Below are 12,982 nucleotides of genomic sequence, written 5' to 3'. Positions count from 1 at the left end.
ATTACTATGGATTTACTGCAAATCTATGTTGAGAGCAGAATATGGTCCTCCAGACTGAAGGATTAGTTCTGCAACATAATAAGTATTTGACCCTGATTTAAAAAGAAACCCATTAACATGTTTTTCATTTCAAACATGTGAGTAATCTTTTGATTTTGTGGAACTGGTCAGATGCTTCAAGTTAAGCAAGTTCTTAAGTACTTTGCTGGATCAGGGTCACAGTACGCAGCATCTTGGCCCTGAAATAGGTCCAGACCCTATTAAAATATATCCTTTACTGTTGTGTTAAAAACATGCACAAAAGTTCATGATTCAGATGCAAATTAGAAAAAAAAAAATTTAATATTTTAACACAGCATCTAAACTGCTTGCAGTATGGCAGTATTCATGCTATTAACCTTTATTTGGGACTCAAATGGTTTCTTTTTAGCTTTAAGGCATTCAGCTTTCCTTTGACCCATCAACTTGAAAAGGAAGCAATGTCATCAATATTTCAAGGACCTGTATATGGAGAGCCCCTTTCTGCAGTTCAACTGACCTTTCTTTGAGTTTGCATATCAAATAACCCATCAATTACTGAACAGATTATATTCTGGTATAAATGGACATAGCCACACTGACTTCAGTGTAATTTTACTCACTTATATTAACACAAAATCTGGTCATGTGTGCCTTATGCACACAGGTGAGTGTTCTCATTAGTAATAGTAATATTGTACTAACACCTAGAAGTCCTGATCAGGAATAAGGGGCCAACTGTGAAAACAGATATTTCCTGCCTTATTGGGCCCCGCAGTCTATGAGAGGTATTTTGTTCTAATGCAGGAGTGGCCAACCTGTGTCATGGGTGCCACAAGTGCCACGGGCAGCCTCTATGTGTGGCAGGCAATACATTGGGAAGGGGACAGGCAGCTAGGGCAGGGAGACCTCAGAGCATCAGATCTGGCAGGGAGCAAGCACCGGGCAAGGAGCAGACAGCTGAGCAGTAGATGGGGCAAGGGCAAGGGATCAGAGCGGCACTTGGGGAGGGGGTGAGGCTGATTCGTTGCACGTCTGCCACTTTTCTAACATACTTGCAGTCAGATTCAGGAGGCCATGTTTTCCCTTTCGCTGCTTGTCATGTAGTAGTTGTGTATGTGTAAGCAGCAGAGCCACAAATACATAAAATATCTCTTTACATAATCTTCCACTGGACTGCAGTTACACATTTTGAGTTCTGCTGTCACAAAATGGGGAAGGGGATGTGTTCTGTAAGAATGGGGCAGAGATTAAAGGGAAAAGGCACAAGTCAGCCTAACAGCCCTTTGCTTTCCAAATATTATCTAGAAACTGAAGGTTAAAAAAAAAATTACCCAAATGCCATATAGGCTGAAGAACCAGTTACTGTTTCAGTGAGCAACATCCTAAAGGATGTCTGCCAGGATAATCTTGAGTGATCTCTTGGCCAGAGCCATCTAAATGATCCTAATCCATTTAAGAGCAAAGGTCTTATCCTTCAGTGTTTGCAAAAAGCACTTAGCTCACTAAACAATACCGAACCACAAAAGAAGGTTACTAACCGTGGCATGCAGCACACGCAAAGAACCAAATTCCCAGTGGTAAAAACTGACTATGGTAGAAGCACAGTGTTTTGTGCAGTGGAAGACCCAGAGCTTTAGAAGGAAGAGGATTGGTTTTACTGCTATAAAGTACCCAGGTACTTTGGGGGAAGGTGCAAACCGAACTTTCTAAATAAATAAGGCTAAACTATTAGTGGATTAAGCATATCCAGTACCCAGTGGATCTGCAAGCTCCACTTCCTCCTTTATCACTTATCCACAGAGCATCCCACAGGTCCAAGGCATGTAAAAGCCTGTCTACACCCCAGGCTTATAGGAGCCTGCACAATCACAGGTCTGGGATATGCTCACAATTCTGCATATTCTAAATGTAAAAAAACCCACTAGCTCTTGCAAATGGAAGCATGGCTGCTACGATTGATCCAGAATAAAAAAAAAGGAGGTTAATAGTCTTCCATTCATAACTCTTAGTGAGACTCAGGGATCTAAATTCAGGCCACATATAGGTAACTGCAGCTCTATATCTTCACTTGCCCCTGGGAGAGTCCCAAGATTTCTTCCAGTCTGCAGTGATGAACCTTTGTACATTTCTCATAATCAGATCTTTTGCTGCCACCTCCTTTAGTGGGTAAGACTCACATTTCAGATAAGCTTAAGCCAAAACATGGATCAGTAAATTGTTAAGTGTGATTCATCTTATTTCATCTACCACATTTGTATCAGGCTTTATCTGACCAGCAGGTGAAAGTGTGACTGCAGTACATGTAGGCATATGGAGTTTGAACTAGCCAGCTTAAGTGACAAGCTCAGTAGCAGCACAGACTTCAGCATGAGCTAGACACCAAGGCTGCCATGTCTTCATTGTGGTTGTTGCATAAATCTGAAGCAAGAAATTTTGGATGCATGTTTCAGATCTGAGGATGTTTGGATCCAATTTCAGATTTAGTGACTGGCCTTTTATCGCTGTGATAGCTCCATACATGTGCATGTGTACTTGCTTTTCTGTCTATCCAAACTTGTATTTATTACATGGAATACAGGGTGATGTGGAGTGGCTTCACTGGCATCAGGTTGGGATGATCTGCATAGTTCATGCTTGACGTCATTATTGGTGACTATCCTGAACTCATGCCAGTAACACCTTTATGCCGCACCGCATCACTATGTATTGCATGCGTGTGTGTGTGTGTGTGTGTGAGAGAGAGAGAGGGAGTTATAAATATTTATCTGAATTATTGATGAGAAGGGAACTGAGCTACTGCTCAGGAATGGATTCTCAAGTGAACCATTCACATACAACATTTACCAGAGCTGTGGACTTCTGTACAAAATATTCTTTGCCATCATATGTAAGTTTTCAAACTAATGAGGTTTCATTTCCAGATGACAGCACAGCAATTAAGGGTGCCAGAGAGGGAATAAACTCTGTAAATGATTTCCAAATAGTTAGATTTCATGCAGCTGCCACAGTTTTCGCCTTCAATTTCTGTTTCCGTTGCAGGGTAACACAGCTGCAGTGTAATGAGTCTAGCTTGCTGCTGACCAGGTGCCTTCGAAATACCATAACAACGCCCTTGTATACCTCAGGCATAGGAATGATGTCAATTGAAATAACACTGCTACTTCAATTACCAGAGTGAAAGTGCATTAAATTATCAGGAGAGAACTACTCTTACAAGTGGAGGAGATTCTAGTGTCCTCTGTGCCCACCACAGCTGTGCTATCTTCTGATGGTGACTCTTGGATCTGAATTTAGGGCCTTCCTATTATTGCCAACCATCTCTGCTTTCTAACATGTCATAGCAGAAGGAAAAAACCCAGAATTCTCTCTATACAATGGAGTTAAGCCTCTGAGAGAAAAGTTGCATGTACTCGGTGCTGGAGCAGTACTCGGTGCTGGGTGCTATATCCTGCACTCACTTCCATGAGTGAGTTGAGCAGTTGAGCAGTGAGTTGAGCAGTTGCCCAAATCTAGAAGCACAAGGGTTACAATAGAGTATTTTAGCAGCCTTTTGCCTAATATGTTTAACCCTCTTTTTGTTCTGCCCATCAATCATAGGGAATTTGACCAGGATCATTATTCTGGGAGGATTGTTCTGCAATAGCTATTCCAAAATAACTCCCTTTTGGGCGCTCTGTTGCAGACTAAAAATGACTTTAGTCATTTATTCACAAAGCCGAGTTAATTATTCCAGAATAAAATCACATTTATTCCAAAACAGAGTTTCTATACAGGTGTGTTATTCCAGAACAGCTACATTATACCCAAATAGCTATACTAATACATATCCCCCATGCAGATAAGGCCACTTATATATTGATCTCCTCATAGCCTGCACCCCAGTACTATAGAGCCACCTCTTTATAATACACATTTTGCAAAAATAAAATATTTGCATTGGTCTACTGCCTCAAAACTGTCCTGCCACTTGGGGTAAAGCAGGATTTAACTGGCTGTCAGGAAAAAAAACAAAACAAAAAACCCCCAAATATCTTACAGCGTGAAATATAAATATCACAATAGTAGCATTTTCCATCAATATAGGCTTGCAGAATGCTGTGTCTGTACAGTCTGGTATTCAAAGCCCACCCATCGCAGCTGGTGATGAAATGCCAGGTCACATAGATCAAAACAAAATCATGACAGATTAGTTCTGAAATGCTACAGCAAGCAAATTGGACTTCAGCCTACAAGAAAAAAAATGTTCATCACAAATATCTGTTGGTAGAATATTCCACAGTAGGAATTTAAGGCAAAGAATCGATGCCCTGGAAAGAAGCATCTTGGAGGCCTCTGAGCAGGAACAGAGAGAAGAGAGCAGTGATCGCCTGCCTCCCTTGGGGGCTGACTTTAACGCTGGCCTCAGAATCAGTGGCGTAGAGCAGAGGCCAGATGCAGTCAGCAGAGCTGTGTCACCTGCCTGTAAGGCTCCCCAGTGATCCAGAAATTTGGCAATAGGGGAGCATAAGCTGCAGCAATTAACACTGCCACTGCCCCTCTGCCATTAAATTTCCAGACCCATGGAGAGCCCATGGGCCAAATGATATGATCCTGCATATCAGGTCACATCAGCGCATGGGGCTGAGCTGGCACAGAGAGTCAGATTTGGTGCACACAAGTTGCTCTGTGGTAAGATCTGGGCCTGTGGACTGTGCCCATGCATCAACCCTGTGCTGGATCCAGCCTGCAGATAGACCCTGCTCCACTCATCTAGCCTGCAGGCCAGAAGGTTGGGCACCGCTGGCTTAGAGCATTCATTAATATTTACCCGTTTGATTAACTGTTTTTACTTTATTGATATTATGCTTTCGCTGGTACCTCTTTTCTTCATTTGGTTTAGAGTGCTCTTCCCTGTTCCTCTTGATATCTGATATAATTTATGAGTCAGGCTCGTTTAACAGAGTCATTTTGCAAGGGAATAGCACAAATTGCTCCATGTTTGCAGTATGTTCTACTGCCAACTGCAGAGTGGTTTAAAAATAGCACTTATCAAGTGCTAACAAAGCAGAAATATTGGTGTCCGTGTGCTTGGGTTCCAGTAGAATACAATTTAAAAAAATGAAGCCAAAAGCATAATGATTACCCTTCTACGCAAGATCTTAGATTGGTTTCAAATCAGATTTGGAAAAAGAACTTCTTTTTAATGTCCAGAGAAATGCATGTAGATGAAAGCCCTATCACACTGTAAATGAGATGAGCATTTATTTTGGAAAGTAGAAAGGTAAGCTAACTATTGAAAACACTTAGGGCAAAAGTACCTGAACCACTGGTGGAAAAAAAAATAACATAGTTATCCTAATATTTCCTTTATTTGGTCATTTTTATAGTATTTTCAAAGGACTTAGGTACCATTTTCAAAAGTGCCTTAGGAAATGTGCCTCATTTAATGTTTATTGGAAGCAATTCATGATTAGAAAATGAACTCCATATCTGAGCTGACCCTCCTTCCAGCAGATTGCAGTATCAGCCCAGTCACTCAGGCAAACTCTAGTCCCAGCAGCAAAGCTGATTGCTTGAAAATTTAGTATTTATTAAGAACCTGGAACAATATTTGGTACTTGTGGCCTGATCCAAGGGCCAGTGAACACAAGAAAAAGAATTCCCAGTTACTTCCAGGGTTTTGGATCAGGCACTTAAATACCATAACAGTGCAAACTACAGGATGGGGGCCTATAATAGTTAGTTTCTGCCTTTATAAAACATCCCTGCCCTTCACAAGGGTGAGACAGATGGTGGCAGACTGGGAAAATGTTTCAAAGTGATGGGCAACCAATTAGCCTTGCAACTTTTTCATAATGTGAATGGAGACACATTAGTGCCTTGTACCCCCTTGAGCCACATTGCTCACTTTGTACTTTGTCCTTGCAAGGGCCAAACTCCCTTCAGATGGAATGTGAGGTTGCCTAAGCAAGAACTGAGTGCTGAAAGGTCATCATCAGGATTTGGCTCTTTATGTGGGCACTGTGCAAGGATTCTCAGTCAGGAACATTGCAGTGGATGTCCATGGCCTGTTTGTGGGCTAAGAAGAGTTTTTATCACTAAATCCAGGTGTTTGCTGGGCTAACTTCTAAGAGAACAACCTTGCTTTTGCAGCATCCTGATGCTGTTTTGGTTTTGAACAAAAACATCAAGTCCTATGTGATGTTACATAAAAAAGCAAATGCAATTTTAGGCTGCATAAATGGGAGTATTATACGCAAGATGATACTATCAGTTGACTCAGCTGGGTTATGCCTCTACTAGAATATTGTATGCATTTCTGGACTCTGTGTTTCCAGAAGGATGTAGAGAAACTGGAGAGGACCTAGAAGCAAGAGACAAAAATAATGAGTTGGAAATGTAAGCTGTAAAGAAAAGGGAGAACAGCTGTTCTCCCTTACCAGAGAGGGCAGCACGAAAAGCACTCTAGCAACACAGGCTTAAATTGAATCTCAGAAAAAATATCCTCACACTGTCAGAACAGAAGGACAGTAGAACAAGCTGCTCAAAAAAGCTGTGAAGTCTTCTTCACTGGAGATTTTCAAGAAGAGGCTGGATTAGCATTTGTACAGGGTAATTTTAGAAATGATACATCCCCAATTTATGCAGGGGGTTGGTCTTAAATGACCCTTGCTTTCCCTCACAACCCTATGAATACATGTGATTTAATGTCCATGTGATTTAAACACCTGTTCAATTTTCATTGACAATTTGTGAAAATTTGGCTATTGAGGCAAACTATAAACATGTCTCTGTTGATTTCAGAAGTGAATGCGCCTCTTTTTATCTAAAGGTTTACCTTGGCCATGAACAGACATACATTTAAAGCACTCTGAATCCCAGAGCACTTCCCATTCAGCCCCCTGCAGATGCACGGCTCTCCCTGACTTCCACAGAGTGCTGCAAAATGGCCACGAAAGCACGAGCTCCAGAGAGCCGGGCAGCGGGAATCCCTACATGCCTGAGGACAGCTGTGCACACAGGAGAAAGCTCACTGGGGAGCTGCCCCACTGCGCCTGCAGGCAGAGCCCAGGGGGGTGCTGGGGGACCACTTGAGGAGACAGACAGTCCAGGGAGTGCTTCAAAAGGAAGCACTTCAAAGATGTTCCTCGCTTTCTGAGAGTCATTTCTGAAGTGCCTCTTGGGCTATGCATGTCTGTACACTCACTGTTTGGAGCACGTCACACAGCGCATCTCTCCAAGACCTTGATGGGGAAAAAATGGTGATTTATATCACAGAAAAAAAATGGTGATTTATGTAACAGTTAAAGTTGTAGACACCTATATCATCATCACTACCAAAAATAATTTGTAATGTAGTAAGATCTAAAAACATTACTGATTTCGCCAGGACCCCTGTTTCATTATTCTAGGCAATGTATTCATACACAAGGAAGAGGCTGTTCTTGCTCCAAAAGGTCTAGTTGTGAGTATAGAAAACCAGAATTCTTTAAGGCATAATCTAAACACAGGATCCCAAAGAGATTCTGATCCACAGGTTCTCAGGTTGACAAACTGGAAGCCTAGAAGAAATAATACATTTTCCTGACAGACTTTATCTAAATAATGAATTTAAAAGCAATCAGCAATAATTCACTAGTATTGCAGTCTGAGCAGGAAGTTCCTTACTGATGTCAACAGAGCATCCACACTGCTAATAAATATTGGAGTGTAACTAAATTGGGAAAGCATTTAGCAAAAGCAAACCGACCAGGATCTAAGTGTCCTGAATCTGGAAAATAACATCTGATGCAATAGAAAGTTTACAGTTGAACGCATCAAATAATGCTGAGAGTCCTGATCTTCTTTATTTTCCTCATGGATCAAAATAATCTGTGGATTTAACTACTATAGAATACATGGACAAAAAATATGACTCTTACTGCTGGCTAGAACTGAAATATTAGCAATATTATCAGCCTATTAAGCTTCTCTTCTCTATTAATATAATACTAGTTCATCCGAAAAAGCCAATACAAGAAAAATTCCTGAAAGGAATGAATGGCAAAATTTTCAAAAACATCTGAACAATTCAGGCTCCTGAAACTTATTTTCAAGTTACATAGACATAAGTATTCTTAATGTCAAGCTCTACAAAGATATACTGTAAGTCACTTTTAAAAGTGGGGCTCAGCTTCCTAAATCGCTTAATCGTTTTTGAATTTTTTCTCCAAAATCCTTAACAGTAAATGGATTGGCTGACACAGTTCTTAACTAGAGTCATTGAACTAAAAAATGGATATTATCACTGGCAATGGACAATCAGAATTAATGACACTGTGCGCGCATTAGTGTCTCACAGCACATTAGTGTGTCACAGCACACTGTGGGCACATTAGTAATTCTACTGCGCATTAGTGTGTCACAGCAAAGCTGTGCTATTGCACTAATGCACAGCAGAATTAGTCTGCTGTGCATTAGCGTCACTAAAAAGCTGTGTGCCAGTAGTGCCAGTTACTGTGCAGTAGTGCCAGTAGTGCCAGTGTGCATTTAGTACCTGACCTGTTGTTATTACAGATACTAAACTTAATGAGCTGTAACCATGGTGCATTAATGCACATGTAGATGTGCCTTGTAAGTGGCAGGATAAACTCCTATCTATCTAAATTAAGTCAAATATCAAGATAAGGGGGACTATGTTAAATGAGCTGTTGTACCACCGTACTTTTATTAAATCTGCTCCTGAAGGAACCAAGAGAGATTATGGTGTGACTTTTGATTGTAAGCTAGTGATTTTGGATATTTATTTTGAGATATCTGAAAGTAGCCTGATTTCTAGAGGATGTGTACTCTGGGTTTTCTGAAAAGCAGAAAAAAACCCTTTACAGTGTCTGAAGTTGGGCATTCTAAAAACCAGTGTACCCAAAATCACTATCACTTTTCGAAAATCCTGATTTAAATACATATTATTTATCATCAAATCTCCGAGATGATCTCTGACAGTATTACATCCTAGCAGACAAATATGCAATTATATGAGAGAACATGAGCAATGTAAAATCCCTTTTTTACCTCTGCTATAATACCAAAAAAAGAGACTTGAGGGCTGTAACAACTATCTCACTGAAATCAGTATTTACATTTGAGTTCTGCCTGATTTCTTAAAAATAGTTGCTCACTGCATTCAGCTTTGGTAGGAATATTTAAAATAATTGTATATAGTTGTTGTAACCTGTTTCCTTACTTGTGGTAAGGAATTATAGCAGAATTATATCTGCTATAATTCTTTGTCCCCGGTCTTTTTGTTTCTCATATTTTTTTTATTGCACTGCTTGCTTCAGGCAGCTATCATCTCTACAACAGTTCTTTTCAACTGGAAAATATCCAGACCAAGCTAAGGTCAAGTTTTATTGAATAAGAAGATAGACAGACATTATGTACCTGTGATTTGTGATGTACAGTGGTATGTTATTCTGATATGTGATGTAGCTGATTGGTTTTCTGTGATGATGTTTTCTTTTCTCTGGTTAAAACCAGAGTGTATTGCAAACATGTTGCTCATAGAGGAGAATGTGAAAGCAATAAAAGGAATGACGTACATAAAGATGGGAAGAACATCACTTCATTAAAAGCTAGTTAAAAAAGTTAAATGGTAGAGCTTCAGTTTTATGAACAAAATCAGAAGCTGGGCCATTGGCACTAACAATAAACATTAGGAAAAAAAAGAACATTGTCACCAATCTTCCCCCTCCTTAAGTCATCCTTATCCAGACCTTTATTTATGTTATCACTTAAGCACCGTTTATACTAAAGTGTATGTTTAATTATGTTCCTAAATAGGGAAGGACTTAAGCATAAGTTTGCTGAGATCATAGCCTCTGGGGCTTGATGTTTAGCGTGGATTAAAGGAGTTACATTGTACTACTGCTACTTCACTAGTCACTACTGCTTCCCTGTCCCCATATTTTGAAAATGAATATTTAATTGTAAATTCTCTCCAAGACTTAAAAGATGTAATTAGCAAGATCAGCCTCAGGGACAGAAGAGGAAATCTCTTCATGTAATCTTTTGCTGCTCCCATTTCTCTTAAACCTTGGGAGCTTGACTCTCCACTGCCCTCGTGCCATGTGTCATCTTTACATCTATGCAAACTGGATGCAAAATGTTGCCACGTCAGGATGTAGCTCTTTGTGGCTTCTTTACATTTGCTTTGCACAAGCATATATCCGAGAGATAGTTAGCCATGTTAGTCTGAAGTCATGCAGAAGGCAGAGCAGGATGGCACCACCTTAGAGACAACAGGGTCAGAGAGGCATGAGCTTTCATAGGCAACAACCTGCTTCATCAGATTCTGTGAATGAACACCAGGATAACTAAATACATAAGGTACAAGTCATTTAGAGAATAACGCACTTGATAAAGTTTGCGAAGTGAGCGCTCCTCCATCTGAGACATTTATAATGAATGTTTTCTGTGTTTGGAGTTGGGTTTTTTCACCTTTGAGTTTATTCTGCTGCTCTTCCATCCAACTGACATGCAGTTCCTGGATGAGAAATAGGCAGGGTCTATGCATACTATGTACATGGCACAATAACTTCTGTTTTCCTTACTGGTTTCTTTAGATATGAAGTACATGAATTATTTTGTAATTTTTTTTAAACCAGTGCCATTAAATTTACTTCTAATTCTCAGTGGTTACTTTATAGCTAAGGGTTAGGTTCAAGAGACATCATTCCTTCTGGCTCCTGTGCTGAGCAAATCCCTGCTTTTGCACTACAAAGCCCAATACAATGAACTAGCTCCTATTATCATAGGATCATCACAGATCTTGACATAAGTAGAAGCAATGCATGTGATCTGTCTTGATTACATCCTTGCGTGGCACTTGTGTGAGTGCACTAGCTATGTTATAGGAGTGAGACATAGCTAAGCCCAAAATGGACATGGTGTTCAGGAGCTTCATGTGTTTTACCATGTCCCATGATTCATTTAAGCAGCTTCATGTTACATTTCTGTAATACTTCTTAACATCTTTCCATGGTTCATTTTAACTTAAAACAGGGACATCAGTAAACTAATAAATAAAGACTTTCCCATCAAAGTCTTACAATCAGTCTTCCTTGTTTTGCAGGATCCTAAACATTTCAAGTCACAGAAGACTGGCAGAGGCCTGCTAAAAGAAGGCTGGAGAGACACTCAGCAACCAATCATGTGCTCCTACAAACTGGTGACTGTGAAATTTGAAGTCTGGGGACTTCAAACCAGAGTAGAACAATTCGTACACAAGGTCAGTGATCAGCTGTACCTTACGGCACGTGCCCTGTATGTGAGCAGATCTAGTGCACCAGCTGAACTGGAGCACTAGCCTGCATCTGGACAGGCCTCGAGGTAGCTGAAGCCAGGGAGTTCAACTCTAAACTGTTTCTATTCCTCCCTGATTTTCAAGGGTATTTGCATGTGGAAGTTTGTATCTGTCTGTTAAAGAGATGGAGGCCAGCTGCAAAATTTCTCTCTAAATACAAACTGCCCCCAAAGACCGGAATTGTTTGGCTCCAGGGTTCACTTTCTGGCCCGTCTCTGAGCACAGCCAGCGGGAGCATCTCCAGGGCTGCAGTCCTTGCGTGCGATGAACAAACAACCTCTCTTCCTGCAGCCTTCCCCAGAGACCTCCACTGCTGGTAAACTCATCCTCGTCCCAAAGACAACAGCTTTATTGTGAGATTTCTGAGCTGTTCAAAGGCTACATTTAGAATACAATGTTTCTAGGCTGAAATATTTTTTCCTGTCACTTTATTACCCAAATCTTTTAATATCTTTATTGTTCTAAACAGTTTTGGGGATGTGACCTAATTATATCTAGTAATCTGATTCTGCCCCCTCACTTTGTTTTACATCAGAGACAACAGCAATCATTCTCAGTAAACTGAATCTGAGAGCAGAGTGAGGCCTAATATTTACTTTAATTTGATGGCCACCTTAGCTTTGATAGCTTACATATTTGGATACAGCCCTCCAGAGGTGGTGCAATCGTCTACCCTGGAAATCTTCAAGAGGAGGCTGGACAGTCTGCTTGCTGGGGTCACTTGACCCCAGTTGTCTTTCCTGCCCGATGACTTCCAAGGTCCCTTCCTGCCTACATCTTATGAATGAATGAATGAATGAATGAATGAATAAAAGATCCTTGTTTCTCATTGTACTAGTCAGCTAACCTACAATGCTAAAAATAAAAAACCTGGTAACCTCATCAGGAAAAATGGAAAGCCGGAGTCTAACCATAAGCTTACTGCTGTAGCTACATTACTAAGCAATCAGTGTAACTGGAATTAGAATTGAACTTCTACCATTTGCTCTGGTGACAGCTGTTTTTTTACTTACTCACAGGTTATGAAGTATTATTGCACATAATTAAAAATAAATTTCCTGCTGTAAAAAAAAATCATACCTCTTGTGATACATAAATAACTTACTACTGCCAGGAGATGGAGGCTAGAGGGTCAAACCCAAAGTAGCCTTTTCTCTGCTCTCCCGTAGGCTCTTATATAATCCCCATAGTCAGAGTGTCCGAGCAGCTCATAGCTTTTTGTATATTAATCCACACAAACTCCTGCAAGGCGGGTCAGTGCACTTATCGCCATTTTACAGAGGAGGAACTGAGGCACAGAGAGACTTATTCACTCACCTGAGATCCCAAAGGAAGTCTATGGTGGAACAGAGACAATTTAAGGTGACTTAAGATGAAAAATTAATTGACTATGAACATTTTCCTTCAAATACAAGCAAGCTTTGGATCTTCCTGAATTACTGTATATTTTGCCCAAATTTTTTAAGTATCTATTATATATCACACCAGGATAAATCAGCCACACAACAAGGACAGTTATCATACATCTGGCAACACTGAGTCTCAAGCAAGCACCTCAAACTTCTTCCCTAAAACATAGTATGACCATGTTAGGCTTGTGAACAGATTGGTAAAATTTAAGATTGGCAAGCAGATTTAGGC

The 12,982-nt window shown here is 40.4% G+C and overlaps 1 protein-coding gene across 1 annotated transcript in view; it reads left to right on the top strand.

The window, feature by feature from the left end:
- The window catches only part of PITPNC1 (phosphatidylinositol transfer protein cytoplasmic 1), a 180,699-nt gene that overhangs the window by 151,675 nt on the left and 16,042 nt on the right, over positions 1 to 12,982 (top strand). Inside the window, exon 11 of the mRNA XM_090059483.1 lies at positions 11,111 to 11,266. Coding sequence (XP_089915609.1) covers positions 11,111 to 11,266 — 156 coding nt within the window. The remainder of the gene's footprint in view (positions 1 to 11,110; positions 11,267 to 12,982) is intronic.

This window comes from Crocodylus siamensis, chromosome 8, assembly GCF_052110815.1.
Source record: "Crocodylus siamensis isolate JL-2025a chromosome 8, ASM5211081v1, whole genome shotgun sequence".
In the NCBI taxonomy this organism is placed as follows: Eukaryota; Metazoa; Chordata; order Crocodylia; family Crocodylidae; genus Crocodylus; species Crocodylus siamensis.
Note: the sequence above shows the minus strand (reverse complement) of the source record. Positions and strands in the feature narration are given on the sequence as shown.